At 39.6% G+C, this 27222-nt stretch overlaps 1 protein-coding gene across 3 annotated transcripts; it reads right to left on the reverse strand.

Moving 5' to 3' along the window:
- On the reverse strand, positions 1-26862 carry LOC126380292 (cell surface glycoprotein 1-like). 3 transcript variants are annotated; one of them, XM_050029602.1, is made up of 5 exons: positions 5701-5996; positions 4732-5545; positions 3431-4475; positions 1522-2761; positions 1-1382 (listed from the first exon to the last, which is right to left on the reverse strand). In XM_050029602.1, the coding sequence occupies exons 2-5, from the start codon at positions 5539-5541 to the stop codon at positions 1274-1276; spliced, it is 3204 nt and encodes a 1067-aa protein (XP_049885559.1). In that variant the 5' UTR covers positions 5542-5545; positions 5701-5996; the 3' UTR covers positions 1-1273. The 3 variants fall into 3 exon arrangements, with proteins under 3 accessions (XP_049885559.1, XP_049885560.1, XP_049885557.1); XM_050029603.1 differs by lacking the exons at positions 4732-5545; positions 5701-5996 and adding exons at positions 11250-11289; positions 26621-26862 and having other exon boundaries at positions 1522-4475; XM_050029600.1 differs by having other exon boundaries at positions 1522-4475; positions 5701-5995.
- Between the last annotated feature and the right edge of the window lie 360 nt (positions 26863-27222).

Here is a 27222-nt window from a genome sequence, read left to right on the forward strand (position 1 = left end):
CAATTTTATGGTTTTATTAAATAAAACTCAACAATTATTTCACAAATAACATAGAGGAAACAAAATAATGTTATAAGTAATGCAAATACGGACGATGTTTTCATAGACAAGGAACTTTAAACACACTAGACTTGACTTCAATATTAAATAGCAATAAGGTTGCGACTTGCTCACATGTCGCTGTAGTTTATCTCCTATAATAAATATTATAAGCAACAATAGTGTAAAACGAATTAACATAAACAAGTAATAAGTACACACTATCTACATTATGGCACATCGGCAAATATATGTCAAAATAATAATAGAAAAGTTAATCGTATCAATACCAAATTAGTTTGAGATTGAAGCAGAAATGCATTGGTTTAAAGATAGATTATAATTAAAGACACTACGACTAGCGACAGTAAAGTCTCCAATGACTAGGTTAGACACATTCAGATTATAAATATCACATAGCGTAACAGTGCTGTTTGAAATTTAAAACATTATAGATGAAGTGACACGATTGCACAATCCCTTAACAGACTACTTTAGTACGTATAGCAAGGACCGCAATGGCTAAATAAATATTATTGAAAACAGAAAATTAATTAGATTTGAAGATAAAGGTAAAAACTAACAGAGGCTAACTTAATCTAAATTTACATTATTATGTTCAATCGATCTCTTCGTTTAATTTAATCTCGAATTACACAACCTTATAAATAAATTCATGCAGCAATATTCTAGTAGATGTTACTCGTAATGCTTTATCTCTTTGAATTCGGTTTAAGAATTCTAGGATTATTTATTACGATGCGTGGTGACCGGTTATACTTGTTCTCACAAGTTCACCCCGGTGCGCTACAAGTGCCGAATCCATTTCGCGTGTAAATTGACACTGTAAATAAATTAAATTAAACGTAGCTACTAGGGATGTAAAGCATTTCGCTTTCGCATATTTTGCGGAAGCGAGTCAGTAATTGCATCGCAAGAATATTTTTATATTAACTTGGAATCGACTGTATCGACGATACATGAAATACACATCACCAATTTTATCGACATTTGAAAATTTCAAACATGGAATAATATTCGCTTTCGCACAAAATTTCGCAATGGCATAGTATGTCGCAGAAGTGTTTGTTAACTTGCAATTTTATCAACTTATGCTTTATAACCCTAGTATTCACATGAAAATGGACTCGGCTCTTCATCTACCGATGCTGCTCTCACTAATTTCTATGTTACATAAATTAAGCCTTAAATGTAAGTTTACGCGTGATGCCGCTTATTCTTCAGTACCGGTGATCCACTGGAGGTACTTGAAGGATCTCGACTGGATCGGAGTGGTGCGGGAATCCCCCCAATTACGCGCCGTTGGTATTGGCACGTGCTCTCTGCAAAAGTTTAAATATTAACACTAATTAAATCAGTTTACAAGCCAAGTTTACGTATGTGCCACGAGATTTTAAAATCTACAAAGAAATGTAATTAAGGGTAAGCGCGCAGTAAATGCGTGGACATTTATTTCCTTACCTAGGTTCAGCTGAGGCACGAGCGTGGTAACCAGGGACGTTCGGGTTGTGATAACCCCTATGGGGAGTCGGATCCAGAGTATGCGACTGCACAGGGCCGTGCTCAGAGTCGTACGGGATCGTCACGGGCGACTGGTATTTGTTGGGGTTGTATCTATCAACGGAGACTCCCCTCGGCCGTTCAGGAGTAGTCGCTTCCACGTTGGTATTACCATAAGTACTTAACGGGCGACTACGGCCTAATGTGTTCGTCTTTGACCACTCGTTTGATCCCACATATTCCGATTCAAAACTCCTTTCACGCCACGACTGCGGTCGTAGCGTCTGACTCCAAGACGGAGTTGGCGTGTACGTCGCAGACGGAACCTTCGCATATTTAGGATCCTCCTCCCATGGAGGATTTACCGACGCCTGTTCCGGTTGGTACTGCGGTTGATAATGCTGAGGTTGTTGATATTGAGGTTGAATTTGTGGTTGTGTCACGGTCTGGGTCTGCGTCTGAGTTTGTGTCTTCTCAGTAAACTCTCTAAGCTCCTTACGCCATTGGTGTTCAACTGCCTCGGAAGGCTCGTTGTTGTCATAGTAATATTGTGGCGATGGGTCAGGCTGAGGCTGGAACTTTGCGTCCGTTGGAATATATGTAGACTCAGGCACGGTGATGTAGCGGCGCTCATACTCGCTGTAGTAGGTCTTGCTGCCCGCGCGCCTCGATTGTTCGGATCCAGTGACGGGTTTTACAAATGACTGATTCGGCGCAGGCGGGATGTATGATTTTGGAGCAGGCTTGGTGAACTTGCCGGCTGGAGGCGTAGGTTTCCAACCAGTCTGACTCGGCGCAGAACTAGGACTGAAAGTATTAGTCGAAGGAGGTGCCTGATAGTAATGCTGAGGCGGAAGTTCAGGCGCAACATAGTTGGGGTCTTGTTCCCACGGAGGTGGTACATATGACGAAGAATAATTCTGCGATGTATTTTGATAGTTTTCTGAAGATTTGTTTAAGAAAGAATATTGATTAGATTGTGTGTTCACGTTAGGCAAGGTAGTACCAACGTTATTGCTTCCCCAGTTGCTGGGTGCTGGAGTATAGCTGGGAGCAGGGGTATAGCTAGGGTAACTTGTCTGTTGATAAGTGTTTGTAGTTATCTTAGAACTGTCATGCAAAGTATTTTCAGAATAAGATGGTTGATATTGTGGCTGAATTTGTGGTTGTGGCTGCGGCTGGCTCCACTGCTGACTGGGAACTGCGGGAGTAGAAGGCGCAGTATTATTATAAATAACATTTTCCTTCCTGCTCTGCTGATACCATTGCTGGTTTGTTATGGAACTAGGCTTGATATTGCTATCATTAACCACTTCTGATTGTGGTTCTTGTGACCACTGTCTTTGTTGTTCATAACTTTGATTGCTATGTTGTTGTTGGTAGCTCTTTTGGTATATATCAGAGGGCATCTGCCTCTCCGTGCTCAATCTTTCTAAAAGCAAACTATGGCGTCTCTCTTGCTGGGGTTGTGGTGGCGTATATATTGGAGTGTAGGGTTTTGAAGTCTGTGGAGATGTAGAAACCCTTTCCCTACCCGGTGGAAAGTACGTTTTAACAGTAGGTATACCTTGCTGAGTAATTTGTTCGTAAGAATGATCTAATGTCTTTGTAGTCCGATTGACCGTGACAATGTTCTCGATCCGGTTGAACTCGGTTTGCGTGCTAAGTGTACCTGAGGGCTTATCACCACTGCTAATAATTTCAGTCCTCTCTGTATGAGTTTTAGAAAATGTTTCACCGATGGGCTTAATTTCCACATCTTCCACTTTCTCAAGTGGAATTGACGGTTCCCTTAAAGGAATTTTTGGCTCAACTTGAGGTTGTTCTTTAGGTTCTTCTTTCTTTTCTTCTTGTGGAGGTTCTGTATTACCTTCTGGTTCCGCTTTAGGCGTTTCTGGCTCTGGTTTAGAAGCAGGGGTCTTTGGTGCGGGAGTCTCTTCTTTTTCAGATTCTATTTCTTCCTCAGTATATTCTGATTCTTCATCTTCTTCTTTCTCATTTTTAGTTTCTTTTGCGGGCTCAGCCGGTTTCGGTTCTGGTTTTGGTACCGTTTTTTCTTCAGATTCCACAGCTTCTTCATATTCCTCCTCCTCTTCTACTTCTTCCTCCTCCTCCTCTGGTTCCGGTTCTGCTTTCTTAGGAGGTTCTGCCTTAACTTCAGTCTTTTCTACCTTGACTTCCTCTTCTTCTTCCTCTTCTTCTTCTTCCTCTTCCTCGTCCACTTCCTCCTGTTTAACCTCTGCTTTTTGCTCCACTTTCTCTATTTGTTTCTTTTCTTCGACTTCTACCTTTTCTTGTTTAGGCTCTATTTTCTGAATCTGTGGCTCAGGATTTTTAATTACAACTGTCGCTGTTTCTGCCTCAGTTTCCTCTTCTTCCTCTACTTCCTCTTCTTCTTCTTCTGGTTCCTCATTCTGTACAACTACAACTTTCTTTGTAGTAGTAGTTTCAGTTCTTTCTTCTTTCTTCACAACAGATTCCTTTGCTACCGGAGCTTCTTGTGTTTTTTTCACAACGACAGTAGTAGTTGGTGCTTCTACCTGTTTCTCTCCATTTTCTTCAACTTCTTGAACCACAGCTTCAGTAGATTCTTCTTCTTCTTCCTCCTCTTCTTCTTCTACTTCCTCTTCATCATTTTTCGGTATTATTTTTGTCTCAGTTTTAGTTCTGATTTCAGTTTTACCATCAATTGTAGTTTTGGTTATTGTTTTTTTTATTTCCTCTACCGATCCATCAGGTAATTGTTTACTAGTTACCTCTACTTTAGTCTCAGTTTTTGCCGCCGATTTCTTACTCGGCAGTTTCACAGTCATTTCTGCTTCAGCATCTCCATTATGATCTCCATTTTGATTGTGAATTTCACTCTCAACTTTCTGTTCCTTTTTAACTTGTTTCTTTACCACTTTGACTTGACTCTGAAAAATAAAGAAAAAAGATATTTAATACAAGCTCTAAGCTGGACTCGCGTATGTATTTCATAAATATATTAATAATATATGAATAATGTATAAAAATTAAATTCAAAAATGGATAAATATTATAATATATAAACTCACAATAGTCTAGGTTTCGTTATAAATCTTTAATGTTGTATAGTAAATACGTGTAACATATAATGTAAACAAACATATAAATGTAAATATAATAAGTATACAGTAATTTTAGATCCACCTGATCATCTTCATCATTAGTCCCCTCTAGGTCTTCTACAGGTTTAATTACAGTTGCTGGGACAGACATTGTTTCTGATATTGGTTTTACTACAAAATCTGAAGTATTGGACATTGTGTTCCCTTTCTCTAATAGGTTTATATTGTTCGGTGGAATATCAAGTCGCGTACTTTCTGTACTATTACTAAGTCTAGGAACTACTTGGCAATACTCAGCATCATAACAGATCTCTGGCATTATTGGCGCCGTATATGCATCACTTCCGTAATTGGTTCTAGCTACACTAGTCGTACTGGGTGGTGAATTGTATTCGTACATTGAAGTCGGCCTGTTATTATTATATTCGTAAGCCGGTAGTGGCCTAGAAATATTATTGTAGTTGTTATTATTGACTGGCGCAAACGACGGAGTATTGTTGGTAATAGTTTCACGCAACTGGTCCATGCCACTCGGTTTAAAACTGTTTGTGTTTTGTGTCGGCGGCGGCGCTTTAGGCGTCAGGGGCTCCCTGGGTTTGTCAGGTGTACTTCGAGTTCTGAGCAAAGATTTAGGATTCGCTGGCAGATTGAGAGTAGGGAACACTTGCACTGGCAGACAATTGAAATTGGGCACAGCTATCGGCGTGGTGGGCGTGGTGGGCGACTGCACGGGCTGCGGTAGCTCGGGCACGCCCTGGTTCATGGCGTTCCTCATCAACCGCTTGGCCATGCGCTCCGACTTGATCTCCGAGAGGTCCAGCCCGCCCGGCGTGTACGTGAATGGCTTGCGCTCCCGCCCCATCGCCCCCTGTATCGCTGACGGAGGATTCATTCTCCTGAAATAAGTCCAAGCGCATTATTTTATCAAACGATCTCGTTACGCCGCATAGTTTATGGGGAAACATAAAAATATTTTTTATGGAACGCCAGAAGCATTGAACGCGTTTTGGCAATTTGACAAAAGAGTAGAAAATAGATATGAGATACTCACGAGGGTCGATGTTAACCGCAAATTATATTTACTTCCTGTGTAGCAATGAATTAAATATATTATCCAGTGTTTATTTATCCCGTCGTTTAACTGACACTGAGGAGAACGGCACTCGTGGTCCAGTTTTCACATCACTCGTCGACTGCGGAGACGGATCACTTATTTTTGTGACGGAACATGCAGATATTAATCTGGTCGCAGCGGTTAAATATAGCGCGGTAGTAAATGAGCCGGTAGGTTTGAATCCGGGAGTGGTGCGCAAGCGGCGTGCGCCCGCGCCGCCTGCCGCCTACTGCCGGCCGCGCCGCCCCGCCGCCCCGCCGCCCTGCGCCCGCCGCCCGACGCCATGTATTTTGGTCGCGACCTCAATATCGGCGCCTCGTCTACAATTTGTCTTGGGCGAATCGTCAAAACAACACCAATCACACTTCCGACAGATCCGCGATTATTATTATTTATAGCAATATCGCGTCACCATTCATCCGCGCATCCTGTTCGGCTCGCCACTACATAACCAGCTCAAACCCGAAAATATTGCACTGTTTTAAAAAAATATTTTTAAATACAAATAAGTGTTTTACCAATCAGATTTATAACAATTTCGCTCAGCATGTTTACTAAATTTTGAAAATAAAATACAAAATAATAACAATTTTATTTCCAAATTAACAAAGCACAAATTTCAAAATAAAATGTCAGATTTCGCAAAAGCAAACAAAATCGCTAATTGCATAAAATCTGTTATTGTTCGCATTATTTATTGTTTCAACAAAAATAAGTAAAACATTGTATTGTTATAAATCAAATTGTTTTCATTTCGAAATATGATATCATGCAGCGTTCCATCGCATTACTGACGTAAAAGTCGAAAAACAATCAAATAATGACATGGGAAATATTCTGTATTTAAAAATTAATAACTGAAAAGCATTCACAAACTGTTTAAATGAATTAAGTAATATACCTTCTAGACTTCTGGGCAGTTCAAAAGGCCACATTGAAGCAATTTATCTAAAAAGCAATATTGTTATTTGACATTTTTTAACATTGCTCACTTTCCGTATATATGCACAGACGTCAATTGCAAATATTGCAATATCGTTTTCTAAATGAATTACTTCGATGAGGCCTTTTTAGCCTCTCTGGTACTGCTTAATTTCAAATTCCGAACCCGATTTATGCCGGGTGAGCTAAATTAAAGTTAGAAAGAGACAAAAACTAGTAAGATTTTTAAGTGGAGATAGTTAACATTGTCGAAATCACTTTATGTGGCTGTCCTGTAGCCTTGTCCTTGGCAAGAACATTGCAGGCTTGAATCACTTGAATGTCCGAAAAAGTAAGACGAGAAGCTGTTGGTCAAACACCGCAGTGGAGCAGCGTGGTGGAGTATGCTCTATGCCACTTCCGGCTGATTAAGGGGTTCCTATGCCCAGCAGTGGGACATCTATTATAGGCTGTTTACGTTATGTTATGGTAAAGAAATAGTCTGAAAGCCAGTGAAGACCATAGGGTAGTTACTTCTTTTCTTTCCTTCTTTCTAGTTTTAATCCAAGAAGGTTAGCGCGAAACAAACACTGTAAACTAAAGGTAAAAGCTGGATTTTGTATCAAACCGCAAAACCCGCTTTTCACTCTCCCGGCTCTGTATGCATAGAGCTTGAACTTCCACCCCCATTTTAGGGAAGGGGTGGGGGGGGGGTTAGAAAGAGACAAAAACTAGTAAGATTTTTAAGTGGAGATAGTTAAATGTCGCTCTCCGTCCCTTAAACTATCTCCACTTAAAAATCACTTCAATTCGGACTGGGACCAACAGCTTAACGTGCCTTCCGAGGCATGGATCATTTTACTTTCTGACAATCAGGTGATCAGCCTGTAATGTCCTAACTAAACTAAGGACCACAGTCCTTAAGCTGTTGGTCCCAGTCCGAATTGAAGTGATTTTTAAGTGGAGATAGTTTAAGGCTGACTGTGGTCCTTAGTTTAGTTAGGACATTACAGGCTGATCACCTGATTGTCAGAAAGTAAAATGATCCATGCCTCGGAAGGCACGTTAAGCTGTTGGTCCCAGTCCGAATTGAAGTGATTTTTAAGTGATATGTCCCCACCGGGATTCGAACCCGGGGCCTCCGGATCGCGAGCCCAACGCTCAACCACTGGACCACTAAGGTCGTTACTTCATAGTGTGACGGCCATTTAATGCCGAGGCAAAGTTGTCAAGGTTTTGCGATATTGCTCAGATTGCATCGCGCTGGTGGAACATAACTATGCTATTTGAATATTCTATAGGTTCAATATCGCACGAGTCGCGTCGCGTCGCGCTTGAAGAGTACTTACAGCAGATGTTTTATTAATCTAGGAGGTTTAATTAGGTATTTAAAACGAGCTTTAAACACAGATTTACTCTGCAGAATTATTAATGTTGGCGGCGCACCAACACTCGGATCGCTTTCACTATCAACACCACGTGATACGAATCGCATAATACTTTTTCATACTTGCCGAATCGCAGTTCGTTGCCCTGCCAAAGTAATTTCGGTTTCGATTTTCGTAAACAAATTCCTTTTTTTTAATGTGACTTATTGTAAATTTGCCCCACTACTTGGCGCGCGAACATCTTTCTAAAAGTGATAACCTTCATTTGAAATCTAATGTCTCTAATCACACAAGCATTGCTGCGTTACCAAATATATATTATGACAACCGAAAGTTACTTAACACGTACCGGGGCAGTAGCAGTTATGAACTTCAAAAAATACAGTACGGCATATTACACCGCATTCAACTATTTCAGTTTGCACTGCTGTTACAACTACGGAAGCTAAACAGGCCACATTGAAGCAATGAAGAAAAGCAATATTGCTATTTGACATCTATTGACATAGCGCACTTGGTTTTATACGGGCTGGGGGGATAAAGGGCCACATCGAAGCAATTCATCTAAAAAAGCAATATTGCAATTTTATATTGGCAGATATAAAAGTAACTGCGCAATGCAAACAAATGTCAAATAGCAATATTGCATTTTTAGATGAATTGCTTCGATGTGGCCTTTTTAACCCCGCTGATGTCAAATTTCAGTGTTGCTTTTTAGATGAATTGCTTCATATTCTATTTTATAAGTATAAATAACCTACAATACACAAATTGCCTTGAAACGATAATTTCGAAATGACATTTACTGTTATCTAAGCAGACATATTACATTCGCAACTAATATAATAACATCATTATTTTATTTACGATTGTTTTGAATTAGTAAACAAAGCCACTTATAACAGCAGATGGTGCCAATAAAGATAGTGTTGACAATGGCCCCGATTCCTGTAAACACCCCCTAAATTTATTTTAAGTTATACCCGTTAACTTCTTATCCGCCGAAAACGAAAGTGACGGATGATTGTCAACACGTTAATTTTAAAACGAATAATTAACCCGGGCGAATAAAATAGGCATCTCGCTGGTAAGCAATCCGTTTGAAGTGCTGTCTACTTAAATCTGTCGGGTTATTGGCCGATATAAAATTTTTAGACGGTTGTTTTAGATTTCTGCTTAAAATTGACGTGTGTTCCGTAACTTTTATGCCTGTCGATTTCCCGTCATTTGTCTTTTGAATTAGCACCATTATACATTATAAATATAATTATGTAGGTACCGAATGAATGTAACTAAGAAACGCGTTTTAAAATCCAAAAGACATTCTTTAACTATTGTGTGTGGAAACCCAGGCCTTGTAAGGTAGGTCAAATATAGAATAATAAAGAATAATACGGTAACTCCCCGCCACTCAGCAATTCGTATCGGGCGCCGGGTTAGATTTACTTCACCCCCTCTGGGTCTGACTTTGGCGCACCAATCCACCATTAGTAACTACCATTTAAGGCTTAAGATCCAGAGGGGGGTAAGGTCGGCGCCCGATACAAATTAGTGGGGGCGGAGAGTTACCGTTCTATAAGTAGTATTCTTTACAGCCGACATTACTTGTCCGGAGTACTAACTGTATCAAAATTACGCGAATGTCAAAGAGAGGAAACGACACATGTTTGGCAGCGGTCGAAATGTCACATTACTTGTCAGTTTGACATGCATTTGGCTAGGTCACCTAGGTTAGCCTGGTCATCGAAAAATGTCGTCGCTATAAAGTAAAACGCCTGTTGAATACGCCAAACATCGTAATTTATAAGAGTCCAAATAGAAAACGGTCTTTATGTTTTCAGCACCTTTACATCTTTGACATCTAAAATAATGGCATGGCACTTACTACGTAAATGCGAAAGTATAATAATATATTTGTGTGTCAGTTAGTTCAGCCGTATGACGCCCACTGCTGGGCATAGGCCTCCCCCAAGGATCTCGACGACGATCGTTCATGCGCTGCCCGCATCCAGTTAGTTACATTTTCACGCTTTAACTCCGGCCAAGTAGTTAATGCCATCTGCGGCAAATCTACAATAAGTCACGTCAAAAAAAAAAAAAAAAAAAAAAAACACGCTTTAACAGCCGAACCGTTTTAGGTGAAATATGGAATAAAAATAAACCTCTGCGGCCTAGTGGTTTGAGCGTTGGGCTCACGATCTGAAGGCTCAGCGTCGATTCCCGATGAGGACATTGTCGAAATCACTTTATGGGGCTGTCCTGTGGCCTTGTCCTGTGGCCTTGTCCTTGGCAAGAACATTGCAGGCTTGAATCACTTGAATGTCCGAAAAAGTAAGACGAGAAGCTGTTGGTCAAACACCGCAGTGGAGCAGCGTGGTGGAGTATGCTCTATGCCACTTCCGGCTGATTAAGGGGTTCCTATGCCCAGCAGTGGGACATCTATTATAGGCTGTTTACGTTATGTTATGGTAAAGAAATAGTCTGAAAGCCAGTGAAGACCATAGGGTAGTTACTTCTTTTCTTTCCTTCTTTCTAGTTTTAATCCAAGAAGGTTAGCGCGAAACAAACACTGTAAACTAAAGGTAAAAGCTGGATTTTGTATCAAATCGCAAAACCCGCTTTTCACTCTCCCGGCTCTGTATGCATAGAGCTTTAAAGCAATATAACGTCATGAATAACACAGTTACATCGTAACGAATACTGAGGGATGATTCAGACTAAGATTCTGTACCGATAGCAAGTCAAATTTTCCGTCGCAAAAGTATAATAAATAATAAAGATCTTTTTATTTGTTCTCCACAATTGGTTACATAAAATAAAGAGCTGAAAAAATAAATAAAAACAAAGACATGAATTTTGCGACAGGAAATTCGACTTGATAACAACTCAGAATCATAGTCTCAGAATCATTAAAACCCATACGTACTTATCTGTATGGCTACCTGTACGTACTTGTATGGGGTGCAAGTGACTTCGTAACAAATATGGGATAATTCAACTCATGATTCTGAATTAATATCATGTGGAATATTTCATCGCAAAAGTATAAAATTGAAAATACTTAACTAAAAAAAGACAAAAAAAATATCATGAATTTTATGAACTTAGGTACTTACTTTTACTTATTACTTATTATTTTCACGAACTTACTACAAATACTATGTAAAATATACTCACTTTGACTTCCGTCGTAGCGGATTCTGTTTTGGTCGCCATTCTGAAAGAAGAGAAATTGATATTAATATTAACATCTAACCCAATAGCTAATTCACAATAGGTACTAATTTCGACTCGAAAACTAATAATGTACTACAATTACCCTGAATCAAATCGGTTTAGAAGTAAATCAATTCAATCTTTTTTGAGCGCGGTTTTTCCGTACTCGCGTTTTAGCTTTCAAACTTATCATTTTTTGTTAGCATTTAATTACCAGAATGACGCACTTTTAAATTAAATATAGCTTGAAGACGAACTAACATGAAATCTACTATGAATGACGAACTTTTCAGGCTATGTTGCCCAAAAAAATATGTACAGTCATGAGCAATATAATGTACCCACTTTAGGACTCTGTCACACTAACATATTTGACATTTAGTGAGACTTACAGTTCTATTTGACAAAAAAGTTAATGTGACATGGTACCAAAGTGTATACATATTAATGCTCGTGACCGTAGATGGCCCTGTAAAAAAATCTTTCGTTTAACTATCTTTTATCTTTGTTTATATTACACCCAGGCACTATCTTCCACCCATCATTATTCTGATCGAAATAAATTGAAGCAATACAGGTAGCAACATAATTATTATACATAATGTGATCCAAATATCAAGCAACAATTATACATATGCTTCTGGCATTATGTTGGTACCCGAGTAATGAGGAAATAGGTAATTATTACGTTTTTCGACAGCACCATCTATATAATTTTTGGGGAACGCAGCCAGGAAAGTCTCTCATTGTTGTGTAATTATTATTGCGATTCAGTGAATCAGTTCGTGTTTTGTCGTATTGCTTGAGCAGAGCGCTTCAAACGTCTGAGTACTCGAGAAATACTTTCTTTTCAATTCCACGGAGTCTCTATGCGAGATCAAAATAAATTTGAATCAAATTAAATGGGCTGCTCTCGCCAATAATGTTTAAAAACGAATCGCATATTTCATGAACATTAGGCGGGCATCCAACTGGCCTGCATTAACCCCATTTAGGAGATATCGTGCTTGAAACGGTATCCGAACGGAAGATTCGTGTGTTCGTAAACCACTTTCGAGCGCTGCACGTAAATATAATACTCGTATGCTAATAACCTGTTGTAACTAACATACATGCAGGATAATAATGCTGATCACCGTCTAGGCGTGTACGGCCACGAGCATAAATGCGCATACATTTTGGTACCATGTCACATGAGTTTTTTTTGACAATATGTACTGCAAGTCTCACTAAATGTCAAATATGTTTGTGCGACAAAGTCCTAAAGTGGGTACATTATATTGCTCATGACTGTACAGAAAGGAAGGAATAATTTTCATCTACTCATCCGGAATAATTTGGGTACCTAATTATCAACCCGAATGCAGAATTTTTAGCTTTATGTCTATAGAACAATAATCACTATTACAGAGCAGACAATGTCGATTTTTACTTTTTCTGAATGCAAAAGCGTAGGTAAGCGTGGCCAATTAGGTACTGGTCAGCTAAAATTTAATATCGATCGCCATCGATTCGCAAAGAAGAAGTATGCAAAACAAAATGATGAAAGCGCGTGCGATGCGGAAGAATCTGTAACATCTCCTTCAGCATCATACGGCGTCTACTTTTTTTTTAAGACGTCGATGACACAGATAACGTTTTACGATTATATTTCAAAGCGACTTATTGTCGATTCGCCTGTGATGACATACATTACTTGACACTTACAATCGAAAGCGGAATACTTTTTTCTTACAAGCAGCGTACAGTGTCAAAACATGCGAATAGGTACGAAAAACATTTCAAAATATAAGAAAGGCAAAGTATGCAAATGGTAAAGTAGCCGATGTTTGCACGAAGAACCCGATGTAAGCACGGTCGTATCTTGTATGAAATAATGTTCACCTTGTGGAAACCTCCCCTATAAGAGGCGAATGTTCCAGATAAAATGAGATTCCCAACAGTGACGTTGTTTGCATGGAACAGGGACCCTCGTAAACTAGTAGCAACCGGAATCTGGTTACAATATCGATAGGGAAATACTTCCCACGTTTGAGATTTGAAGAACGGCGTACGATACTTTTACTATACCCACAGTCTGCACCACCCCCGACGGTTGCCTGCGGGCTACGTGTATGACGTGATAAACTCGACGCGCGATTGGCTGAGCATCGTTGTAGATAATGTGTCATGTCATCAGAAGTCAAATACAAATGCCAATAAGTACATCAATGGAAGACATTGACTTTCAGAAAACAAAAAATCATGGGAGTAAGCGCCTTGGAATTAATATTAGCCAGCCAAATTACTGAATTAAGTATTCTAATTCTCTTTTGTTTTGTATTTAGTTTTTTCCTGTTTGTGCAATAAACTATTTGTTATGTTATGTTATTTTTAATAAGTATATTTTTATTTTTCATTTTATAAAGGATTTTCTCGCAGCTACTTTTCCTTGGCTATACTTACAAGCTGTGAGAGAGAAGCTACAGTATTTTACGCGGATAAGATTTTCGATAAAAAAAATGTATTTCTGTAAAAATTGACGATTCAATTGCACCTAATTGTGTTACTCGAGGAGCTCGGTGGCGCAGCGGTAAACGCGCTCGGTCTGCGATTGTTAAAGGTAAGCAACTTTCGCAAAGCCCGGTCATAACTGATTGGTGACCGCAAAAAAAAAGTTTTCATCTCGAGCTCCTCCATGCTTCGGAAGGCACGTTAAGCCGTTGGTCCCGGCTGCATTAACACTCGTTAATAACCACCGCACTGGGCCTGCGTGGTGGTTCAAGGCCCGATCTCCCTATCCATCCATAGGGAAGGATGTGCCCCAGCAGTGGGGACGTTAATGGGCTTGTGATGATGATGATGATGATGTTACTCAATGAATAAATATATTTTTTGAGTTTGAGTTTAACAGAACCACCAAGAGCCACATCTGTCAATTCTGTCATTGAAACCTAAATTAAAGCGAGTTTGACACAGTTTTGGGAACCCACATCCGAGTAACAGTTTGGTAGGAACAAGCACAAGGTTACTTTACGACCGCCAAAAAATCTTTTTAAGATCCCGATACTTTTAATGACTTTTCAGCGGGATTTCATAGACGCAACATTCTCCTTGAGACAAAATTCGTGCTCGCTTCAGCTGGCAAGTGTAGTGGAAACATTAAAGACTGTTTACCGGAGCATCTCGCAATCTCAAGGGTAAATTTCATGTCATGAATGCGACTGTTAAAGCCGTGGATATTGGCTCCGATGAAAGATTCTCGCGTATTACGAGATAAAAATACCAAGTCGATGAAAAACTGGCCAGTATCTAAAATTAGCATCATGTCTGCCTCATGGACTTTGCCACATATCAGCGTTTTCGAGAGTTTCAAATGTGACTACGGAGAAATAAAATGCACTCAAAGATTCATAAACCTCGTACGGTACAAATATTTACACATTATTATTTGACACACATCCAAAATTCCATTAAATTGCACACAAAGTAGCCAACATGGGTAATTTTAGATACATGGATGATTTAATACTGATCTGCAAACGTACCTATATAATCATCAAAATATTAACATCTTTAAGAAAAACACCTCGCAAATATATTTTTCGTAACGATTAATGGAAAATAAATGATATTTTACAGTGCGCAATATTAGTGTTTTGTTGTACAAATATTTACTTGGAATTTAAAAATAAGTTACTGTAATTTCTCAGTAAGTTTAAAGTGTTTTGAATTAGTGAAATGACTTTGGGGGATTATAAAACGACCCGTACAGTACAATAAGTGATTATATTTCAATAAGATAACACTTTACAATAGTCTCAATGCGCGGTAAGAATCAGATCTGTTAAAGTGCGTAAGCTATTGTTGTGCCGTCTACCTATTAGTGGTCGACGTAAGGTCGATCGATTTTTTTCTATCTAAAACTATATCATCATCATCAGCCCATTAACGTCCCCACTGCTGGGGCACGGGCCTTCCCTATGGATGGATAGGGAGATCGGGCCTTAAACCATCACGCGGGCCCAGTGCGGATTGATGGTTATTAACGACTGCTAATGCAGCCGGGACCAACGGCTTAACGTGCCTTCCGAAGCACGGAGGAGCTCGAGATGAAAACTTTTTTTTTGTGGTCACCCATCCTATAACCGGCCTTTGCGAAAGTTGCTTAACTTCAACAATCGCAGACTGAGCGCGTTAACCGCTGCGCCACCGAGCTCCTCTAAAACTATATACTTATATACAAATTCACAAAATCTATTTTATTATGACTTTGTAAGGGAAAAATTTGTGACCTTCGTTTTCTACTCGTGTATCGGCTTTTCCGCGTGTATTTATTTACGTAATTGGAGACTGCTGGAGAATTTATTCGAGTATTAATTTAGAATGCAATGTGTTCATTGGAAGCTATCCCGCTATGCTGTGCCAGGTACCTACGCGAACTGCCAGATGTCGGACTTATCCATGGACGTAGATTTATGCATCAATTAGCTCTTGCTGTTTACCGCACATGCATAACACTGCTCAGTAATCCCACTAAACAAGCGCGCTAAAATGGACTCAAAACGAAATTGTAGTAGCTAAATTATCTACGTGGCCAATGAAAATATGAAGAGACAATGACACTTATAACATTTATTTGGTCTACAGACACACATGCATACAAAAACGTAGACGATTAGATACAGACACTTAATCAACAGAGACGTAGCTCTGTATTGAACACGCTAGGTATGTATGTGTGCTGCAGCAGCGCATAACGGTCATAGCTCAGCGCAAGTTTTTGCTCTCACGAACAAGACGCCATACAGTTAACGCCATTTGCTGTCTACAATAAGTCACGTCGATTAAAGAAGCTGGGAACCCATGAGAGGGATGATTCAGTTCATTATTCTGAGTTAATATCAAGTGGAATTTTCCATCGCAAATATATAGAATTGAAAATAATTTAAATTACTAAAAAATATCATGAATTTTGTGTCCGAGGACACATAGCGAGGAGAACCGATGGCCGCTGGGGCGGAAAGGTTCTAGAATGGCGACCACGTGTCGGATGACGCTCAGTGGGTAGGCCCGCTACAAGGTGGACCGACGATTAGGTGAAGGTCGCGGGAAGCCGCTGGATGCGGGCAGCGCAGGACCGATCGTCGTGGAGATCCTTGGGGGAGGCCTATGCCCAGCAGTGGGCGTCGTACGGCTGATGATGATGATCATGAATTTTGCAACGAAATATTTCATTCTGAATCATCCCCCTCAATATTCGTTACGATGTCACTAACACCCTGTATAATGTTTGTGTGTGTTATTGTTGAATAAACTCTTTGTAATACTCTTTATTCCCTATTTTTCCCTAAAAAAGTAGTATGGTGAAATGCTACACCGACAAGAGCGTGGCTCTTAAATTGATGATGATGATGAATACTCTTTATAGAGTTGTAGAAGTATTAAAATAGAATTCAAGGAAGTATCTATAGTTTTTTCAAGAGATACGAGTATATTTTTTTTATTAGTGATGAATGGGTTCCCGCTTTTTCTCCGCCAATTGGCAATGGAACAGCGTGATGGAGTATGCTCCGTATCCCCTGGGGAGGTTGGCTCCAGCGATGGAAAGTATAAGTTTTTTTTAACAAGAAATACTGAATCTATGCGGAACTGGAAGCGAATAAAAAACATAGAGTGCGTTCAGCTTCCTCGGCGTGTTGTAAAAGACGACAAAGCTACGGTGTCTTTTCTAACTTCCCACACGATTTGGCTATGGCCACTTCCGGCCAATCTACAATAAGCCACGTCAAAAAAATAGGCCATAGGGCTGCTTCTTCTTCTATCGTGTGGGTTGTGAAGTGGATTCATTTCATTTCTAAGCTGACGGCCAACGTCCAGTAATGGACAGGCACTGGAAGAAGAAGAAGTCGAACAACACATTTAACCATGACGGTGCAAGGGTGTAACTTTTAAGATATAAATAAATTTCGTTTTGACTTTTCATAAAAGTATCTGATTTCACAGTTGTTAAGTAGACTATTGACAGTCGCTAGAATGCCTCGAGAAATGCAAGCATAAGGCGGTTACCACACGACGCGATCGATGGCGATGCGAGTCGAACCTCGTGTGTTAAGAATCGACGGTTTACATTCATGTGGTCCAGTGGTTGAGCGTTGAGCTCACTATCTGGAAGTCACAGGTGCAAACCCCAGTATCACAAAAGTCACTTTTTGAGCCCTGGTTTGGTTAGGACATCGGAGGCTGATCACCCGATTTTCCGAAAATAAGATGTTTAAGTGAGCCAGGAGTCTTTGACGGTTCAATAATAGCCCTGACACCAGGCAGAAGACCTTAACTACTTGGCCAGATAACTAATCCACATCACAACCCACACGATAGAAGAAGAATACCACCTTGCTTGCTTCACCGCCAACCGCTACCGCGACCGCGTCGTGTAATATTTTATTTTTATTTTATTTCAGTTTATTTTTGTTGTATTTTAAGTGTCTTTTCATTGTATATGAGGCTATGTTGCTTGAAATAAATGTATTTTATTTTTTATTATTTATTTATTTAATAACCGCCTAAGTCAATACAAATGAGCTCCATACGTAGCGTGATCTACGTTTCAGGCACTCTGCCAAATCTTTTTCACCATCATCTGATTTCTGTACTGCGTTATTGTTTAAACTATCAAATGGCTGCGGATAATGCTAACAAAGGGGGACTTTCCAATCGATGTTCCCCAAACACACGTTAGATGGCGTTGTTCACTTTTAACGTGATAATTACCTGTTCTCTCATTGCTGGGGTACTTACATAATTATTCGAAAATGTAATAGCAGAAGCACATATAAAACTAATTGTTGCCTGATATTTGGATCACTCTAGAATGGTGTTACTAACAATATTGTTTCTCTTTATTTTGATCAGAATAATAATGGGTGGGTAAATAAAGCGAAAGTTGATGGTAGGGCTGGCAGAGGAAGACCGAGAAGGACTTACGATGATCAAATTGGAGATGTCCTTAGAAAAGTTTCAATACGATCTACTCTGAACCGGCGTGCGTGTATGAAGCGATTGATGAGTGTGGAGGAGGCAAGAGAAGTGTGTCAGGATCGAAGCAAATGGAATTCTATAGTGTCTGCTTACCCCGGTGGGAAATAGGCGTGAGTTTATGTATGTATGTAATAATGGGTGGAAGTTGTAATTGTACCTTGGTGTAATAAAAACGGCCATCTTACCCAAAAACAAAGATAAAAGATGCACATGTCTGTTATCCACGAAATTAGAAGTTTAAACGAAGAAAAAACTTAAAAACGCCATCTATCGTGTTTTTGGGGAACGCCGATTAGAAAATCCCTCACTAATGAGGGACTAAACTAAAAAATAAAAATAAAGATTAAAAAATAAAAATATAATAAAAATATTCTTAAATATTTTATGTAGGCAATTAGTTATTCATCGGGGTGTGGTAATAGCAAAGTATACCTACAAATACTGAAACAGTGAGTTCACAGCAGAGCTCGGTTACTAAAAGCGTTTTAAATAGCCTTTTCAGTAAAAACCCAACATTTATGAAATTTGCAGCATTTAAAAGGGTCCACGATGCGATGCTTCAAAAATAAAAGCTTTTGAAAATATAAATTTAGCTCATGACTATTTGTTTGAAGTGTTGTAATGTTTGGACATAACGAGATAAAACGTTCATTGCAATGTAAAACGTATGGCTAAAGCTGTAAAGTAATTAACTTAAAATGATTTAAAAGTACTTATCAGAAACAAATTCGTTACGTTCGAAACCCGCGTTTCTTGATGGAGATGGAAAGGTCTAGAAAAATAACTTTTTAACCGGCCACAAAAAAAAGAAGCGTTATGTTGCATGTGTGATAATCGACAGAGAAATTATCCTTCCTAAGGGCCTCATTAGTCCAGAGGTTGAGCGTTAGGCCGGAGGTCCCAGGTTCGAAACCCGATGAGGACATGCTATAAAAATCATTTTGTGACCCTAGTTTGGAAAGGAATCGCTCAATCGTTCAAATAAGATCCCTCTGTGCTTCGAAAGGCACTATTTACTTAAGCAAGTCTGTAGTCGTTACATGAGGCATGTTAAGGATCTCTGGCGGCTCAATAGTAACCCTACCAGGGTTGTTAGATCGGACACCGACCTCACTCACACGAATGCATAAGAAGCTTAATTAATTCATCATCAGCAGCTCATTAACGTCCCCACTGCTGGGGCACGGGCTTTCCCTATGGATGGATAGGGAGATCGGGCCTTAAACCATAACGCGGGCTCAGTGTGGATTGATGGTTATTAACGACTGCTAATGCAGCCGGGACCAACGGCTTAACGTGCCTTCCGAAGCACGGAGGAGCTCGAGATGAAAACTTTTTTTTTGTGGTCACCCATCCTATGACCGGCCATTGCGAAAGTTGCTTAACTTCAACAATCGCAGACTAATTAATTAAAAAATATAATAAAAGAAAAAAATACGTATCGAAAAGTCCCATCCTCCCACTTAATCTTCCAATATGCGACTATTAACAGCATTCTGCGCTGTAAATGTGCGCTGGTTGTAATATATGTTCCATTATTAACTTGTACTCTGAAGTTGCTGTTTTATTTATGACTAGCTCAATTTAATGGTGTATGGAAGGCCGGACTAGTGCAGTCTGAAATTAGCCTCCACTATACGATACTAAATACACAATAATGTTTCACTACAAACAGAACAATACTTGTCATGATTTACTTTGTAAAAGCGCTGTGACCACAGAGTTCTTATTAGAGAGAGATGCCGCGGGAGCATAGCCGGTGGGACGACAATATGCACAAAACGATCATACTATATGAGGCAACGGTCATTGCTTCTTGGGTATCGTCGAACCACAACTAGCGCTTGTGTTACTAAGTAATGAACTGTGGGTAAATCGTGTCCAGTGAAATCGCCGGTCATTCATATTTGTCGGTGTTTTTTTTAGTTGAAATGGTGCTTGATTTAGCTGTCCAGCTAGTAACGTCGCTTCCTCTTCTCTCGTATGGGTTAAGAGGTGGATTACCAACCTCATCAACCCTGGTGTCACTACTATTGAGCCGCCAAAGGCCCCTGATATGGCTCATGTAACGATTAATTACATCAGTAAGTAGTAACCGGGACCAACGGCTTAACGTGCCTTCCGAAGCTAGGATCATCTTACTTTCGGACAATCGGGATTTTTGTGACATTTCCCCACCGGGATTCGAACCCGGGATCGGGAGCCTAACGCTCAACCAATGGACCACAGAGGCCGCTTTATACACTAACGTGAGTTAAAAGGCGATATGTGAACTAGTATAATTTAGTACTGAGGGCATATCTCCCTTGCTTCTGTGATCTGTGGCTATAACAATAAAATATTTCTTTGATCTTCCAAACAACTGTTATAGCCGCGTAGAACGGGCGACTTGCATCCTGAAGTCCCAGATTCATACCCTTGTGGACATTAACATTAACCTGCATTCATGGAGCACACTCTCTTTTTATTTTTTTCTTGACTTATTGTATGTTGTATCAAATGGCAACTACTTGGTCGGACAAAATGAGAGCGCCGAGGCCTACCGCACCAGTACAAAAAATTAAGACCATCTAGCAAAGGAGATACTTTCCCAAACGTCCCACTGGTCGGGAAAGACCCCATTTAAAAAAATCGTTCTACCTAAATTAACACCACCATAAATCGGACCCAAGACCTTTAAAACCACCGCGAACATGAAATTTGTCTTTCTATTCCAGCAATAACAGTCTTTATACCGGAAAAATCAAACACAAATTAAAATGTGTTTGGAAAAAGCAAAACAGGAAGTGAAATTTAAGTTAAAAGAAATTTCTTCAAAATTGAAAAGGGAGTAATATTGATTTTTTTTTAATAACCCGGCCACCCATTTGTAATTTAGAGGATTATGAAGGGTTACTGCTGTTTTATCTTTCACGTTTCTCTTCCATTAAGAGATTAATGTCTATGGTAAACATGATATTTTATTTTATTTTTATTTGATTTAAGTACTAGGTATAGATTTGTCTCATTTGAAATGGGGAACGCTGAAGGCTTTCACCTGTTACAAAATTTAAGACAACAGGCCTTGAGGTGTCTAGTTTAGAGCGAACCTTGGCTCAAGGCGTAGTCTGAGAGGAAAAATATTGGAAAGAATTAATCGACCCCAAAAAAAAAGTAAATGGAGGGAGGCCTTGCCCAGCAGTGTGACACTTTAGGCTAGATAAGATAAGAATCGACCCTAGTGGGTCGATAGCGATAAGCGCTGAATGAGGGAAATCGTCGACCGTGCATCTACCAAATGTAAGATCGAAGCCTTCAGCTGTCCAGAACCGCGTCGTATTTTTACACATTGCTGGGCGGCGCACCTGCGTGCGTTGACCTTTCATTCACATCACACGTGGCTCCGGAATCCAGCGGGGTATACGTACTATAAGTTCATTAACACTTGGCAAAGTTTATAGACAGGAATCACCTGGATTGCCTCACCTTGTGTGACGCAGAACTGGCATGAAGCCAAACACCTATAGATTCATTCTAGTACGTGGAATCTCCAATATGAAATGCCGAGGGCGTATCATAACGGATGATGAATGGGACGCTCACGCTATAGGGTTACGAGCTATCGAGCCGCCTGTGTTGTGAAAAAAAAAATGGCTCTATCAGAGCAGGTTGTTATCTGTGTTGCCCAATGGCTCTGAGGGACTCGTAATACAGACAACGTTCCTAAAAAAAAAGAAATAGAAGGCGCTGTCAATAAATCCTTCGTTTAACGTTCTAATTTCAGGTAGGTACGGTCACGAGCATTAATATGTATACACTTTGGTACCATGTCACATTAACTTTTTTGACAAATTGAACTGCAAGTCTCACTAAATGTCAAATATGTTAGTGCGACAGTCCTAAAGTGTGTACATTATATTGCTCATGACTGTACGACAGTCATATGCGTCTTTTATCTTTGATTTTAGGCATAAATGATGACCCTTTTTATTACACCCAGACACAATTACATCTTCAACTATTATACTGATCAAAATAAAGAGAAGCAATATAGGTAGAAACATAATACTGTACGTAATGTGATCCAAATATCAAGCAACAATTAGTTTTATACATGCTTCTGCCATTACATTGTATTTTTGAATAATTACGTACTTACCCGAGTAATGAAAAAATAAGTAATTAGCACGTTAAATCTCGACAGGGCCATCTATATTATTTTTGGAGATCGTAGCCTGGAAAGCCCTTTAATAGCTTTTAAACGTTTTTTCGATTCTGCTCCGCACCATGGCACCCAAATTCCCTAGATTTGACGTGTCTTATTGTAAATTTGCCGCAAATGGCATTAACTACTTGACCGAACAAGTGAGGAACGCTGGCTTCCATTCGGAACGGGATTGCCTTACCCGGAGGAACACAAGCGTGAAATTTACGAACATGATTTCAACTTACAGCTAGAACTGAAATGTGTGCAGTAACGCCATCTACCGACGAATTGCACAAATGAGAACTAACGCGAAAAAAATAGGATGAATTCAAAAGACAGTAAAATACTTAGTTCTGAATTCAAATTCTCACATAAGCTCACGACTATATCCCAATTGGGGTAGTCAGAGGTGCATCCGAAAGATGAATTAAGTATTCACACCTCACCGAGGAATCTGTCAGACCAACGTGATACGAGTCGCGGTCCATAAGTGCAAACTGCGATAAATTAATAACTCATTGGCCCCGATTCCCGCAGACACCTCCTAATTTTACTTAAAGTTATACCTGTCATTTTCTTATCCAGCGAAAAGGAAAGGGACGGATGAATTTTAGGAAGAATGAGTAAATGAATGAATAACCGGGGTGAATCAAAAAGGTATCTCGCTGGTATGCAAACCGTTTGCCGTGTGCTGTCATCTTAATTCTGTCGGGTTATTGGCTAATTAAATTTTTTAGACGGTTGTTTTAGATTTGTGCTTAAAATTGCGGTGTGTTCCATAAATTTTAAGCTTGTCGATTACCCGTCCCTTTCCTTTTCGGCGGATAAGAAAATGACAGATATAACTTAAAGTAAAATTAGATGGTGTTTACAGGAATTAGCACCATTGTCTGATACCGGGGTGCGAACTGACGCTCCCCGTTTGAGAAGCAAGTCGGTGTACCACGGGACGATACTGATTATACAATCGCATTACGAAAATAGGTAAGCCATTGATGTATAATAATATTTGTTAGTAAATTAACACCTATAAGTAATGGTCAGGTTTGATTTGAAATTGGCAGCTGAAGTGTGGCAGTCGCTTCGGTTCGATATACTTAGGTTAGGTAAGAGGATCCCATAAAAATGTGACAGCTAAGATTATGATGAATATAGTAAAAAAATAATGTGTGTAAGCCCACCCAGCAGTAAGATTTACTTCTTCTCTCGTGTGAGTTGTGAGACCAATGACCGACGTTAACAATCCTGGAGTCAGGGTCACCATTGAGCCACTAAAGGCCCCTGACATGGCTCATGTAACGAACTACTACTTATTACTTAGGTAAATAGTAGCTGGGATCGATTGTTTAAGGTGCATCTTACTTTCAGACAATCGGGAGATCAACCTTCAATGTCCTATACAAACTAGAGATTTTTGTGATTATGTCCCCAGCGGGTTTCGAACCTGAGACCTCTGGATCCTGAGTCCAACGCTCAACCGCTCGACCACGGTAGTCGTTAGCAGTGTGATGATGCAGCCTGATTGGATTCTAAACTCTACGACACTCAGGCATTTGAAAACAATTCCATGCGCTATGTTTTCCACAATGCCGTAGTAAACATGCAAAGCTTGTTTACAACCAGGTGGGCAAATGTTGTAAAGTAATGACCACACTAAACTACGTACCTACATTACCAACACTTCAACCACACACCGAATTACGAATCCTAAAGCATACCGCTTTTAAGATTATATTTAAACCAACATTTGCAAGGTCAGAAATAAACACAAACATTATAAATTCACACTTGCTTCCTCGTGGAAGAAAACATTGTAAGTCAACCGACACAATGTCGGTAAACGTACCTATTTTGTAAATACAGGGTATTAGTGACGTCGTAACGATACTCGGGGGATGATTCAGCTCATAATTCTGAGTTGATATCAATTTGGAATTTGCCGTCCCAAAAATTTGTTTTTAAAATTATTTTGAATTCTATACTTTTGGGATGGAAAATTCCACTTGATATTAAGTAACTCAGAATAATGAGCTAAATCATCCACTTCAGTATTCATTACGATGTCACTTACACCCCGTACAAGTACGTAGTAGCCATACAAGTACGTATGGGTACAGCATAGGTCGGTCCTAACGCACCGTATTTTACTGTACTTATTATATCTGTTTAAGCCTGTTAAACAATATGTAAAGCAATTGTTAAATGTTTCTTTTGTAAATTTATACTTATACGTTTTCTTTACAAGTATGAAGAATTATTAACAAGCTTATTTGCCTTCGAGTCAAAGAATTATATTAGAAGTTTGTTTTTTTACGCTGTCTTTAAGCCGGTTACAAACTATACGGATCCATGCGAAGAAGAGGTTTTGTTTTCCTTAAAATATACTGTGGAAAATTCGATAGCTGTAATGGTAAATATACTTAGTGACTAAGTATCAGGTATTTGGGCAGTCGGTTCTGACAAACTGCTATATATCAATTTATAATCCTCTGTCAGCTGTCGAAATTAATTTTAATACACAAACATTTCTTAAACGTCGAACGTCGTCTTTAAGCCGCTTCAGCTTGACTGATATTTATCAAGTGCGCGCATATTTTTAGCTGCATTAGCAGCAAAGCGCTTTTTTAGAAGAATCGCTCCAATATGGCATTTTTTGACCTTCTCAGATCTTAACACAATTCAAACTGTTTAGGAACTACGTTTAGGTACTTGAATCTCTCCCCGGTCGCGTCTAAAAGTCGGGCAGTCTGTGTTTACCCTAATCTCGAGTTTATATTCCGAACCCACACCACGTATTGTTACATACGAAACTCGAAAATATCCTAACGAAGGCTTCCCTTGTTTTAATAACAAAGAAAACAATTTAACTGAAACAATCGATTTCGGGAACATACGGAACTTTGCGTTATACGCGTTGTTAAAGGAGATGTCAAGATTTTAAAAGTTCTTTTAAGAAAAGGTTCTGATAATACCTAAAATAATGTTACGAAATCAACTGGAGGACAGCAGAAAACAGAAGTTATTACTTATTCAACAAAAACTCGTACTAACTGATTGAGGGGAAGCCCGTGCCCAGCATAGGCAGATATATAGGTTGTTTACGTTATCTGACCACTGCCAATTATTGATTAACGAATTTTACAAAACGGAACATAAGCTCACGACTATGTCCCAATTGGGGTAGTCAGAGGTACGTCTAATGCAAGATGAAATGAGGCTCCTATCACGTTGGTCTAACAGAAACCTCGGTAAGGTGTAGATAACAACGGCTGCAGAAACGAAAATATTTATGACCCAAAACACAGGACATTGTAGTTGAGATTTATAAAAAACACAATTATACAAGCAATATACAAGTGTCAGAATAGAACAGCGTTTCAGTGGGCAGATAGCGATATTGTTTATGCCAGAGCATCAGTTAGCTGGATGGGGGGAACCGTCAGACTGTCTCCATTAGGTCGTCGGCAGAAATAGATTTTAATTCAATATTACGCGAACGCCGCGGATTGAGAACTTACGGACGCCCACGGTCCAAATATAACGACTGAATAAATCCAGAACATCAGACTTGAAAATATACTATCCTACAAAATATTATTTGTTGGACATCTTTCGTAATTGCGTCTTTGTGAAAGTGTTATATTTATAGCCAATAAGTTGGTAATTTGCAAAACAGTTTGGTTTAAACGCAACTAGCAAGCAAGCAAGCGGTACTGTAATAAAATGTTACGCAGAGCTGTAAAACGATTGATTTATAAAAACACTTGTAATTTATATGATGTAATTTATATTTTAGAATTGTAATGGCAGTTATTTGAACATTTGAATGTGTGTCGGTGCGGCGGGCTAGCGCCGGAGCCCGAGTTTCGCCGGGCTAATTCCTGCGGCGCAGCACCCGCGCGCGCCCCGACAACTCGTTAGCATATTTTCTTATACTTAATTACTTCCCGAAACATGTCCACATTTACTTACACCACTTTAATTTAAAAAATAACTCTGTCACATTATTCTGAGAGGGTAAACAGCGCGTGCGCGGCGGGAGGCAAGCATTGTTATCTATGGGGAGAGTTACATTATAATAATAGTGATAATGACATTGCGTGAGGTGAGACAGGTGAATACGAACCTGTAGCAGTCGTGAGTAGCTGCGCGCGCGCACCGCACGCCTCCAGACCTCCAGACTGGCACTACGCAGTTTCCGACGGATCGCTAGCGCTGTCCGTATCTATTTTTAATCGCTTATAATTTTATTGTTTGAGCGAAAATCTCGAAGGCGACAAGTGCGCGCGCCGGTCGCACCACTTCTAATGCCAAATCACAAGTTCTGTAGCGTCCTTAGCCCCCGGTCCCTTGGTACCACGTACCACGTATGACAGACTCCACGTAACCACTGCCATGCTCACAGTCCTCTCTGGAATCCACTAGGTAGACACGCAAATCAGAATAATGTAAGTTGGCATCTGATGCGAGCGAAATATGCGATAGATACGCGAATGCGCTGAAGCGAGTTGGATTGCAAAAGCGATAATTTTAAATAAATTCCATCAAAATACTTATCAATCTTTAACATACAGCAATAAGGCTTTACCACATTGAAAGCTTTTAAACCAATTAATAATTAAATTGTTGCAATTATTTTGTCTAAAATTTCATAATTCATTAATTTGATGTACATTATAATCCTATTTAAATGGCGTCACACCAATAATCCCTAATTCATGGGATAAA

This window comes from Pectinophora gossypiella, chromosome Z (assembly GCF_024362695.1).
Source record: "Pectinophora gossypiella chromosome Z, ilPecGoss1.1, whole genome shotgun sequence".
NCBI lineage: Eukaryota > Metazoa > Arthropoda > Insecta > Lepidoptera > Gelechiidae > Pectinophora > Pectinophora gossypiella.

Bases quoted from the DNA above. Each gene is read 5' to 3' on its own strand.
- LOC126380292 (XM_050029600.1), bottom strand. From the start codon at position 5,541: ATGAATCCTCCGTCAGCGATACAGGGGGCGATGGGGCGGGAGCGCAAG. The intron at 4,476-4,731 runs GTGGATCTAAAA...TTTATTTTTCAG, and splicing joins CTAATGATGAAGATGATCAG to AGTCAAGTCAAAGTGGTAAA. The intron at 1,383-1,521 runs GTAAGGAAATAA...AAACTTTTGCAG, and splicing joins CGTGCCTCAGCTGAACCTAG to AGAGCACGTGCCAATACCAA.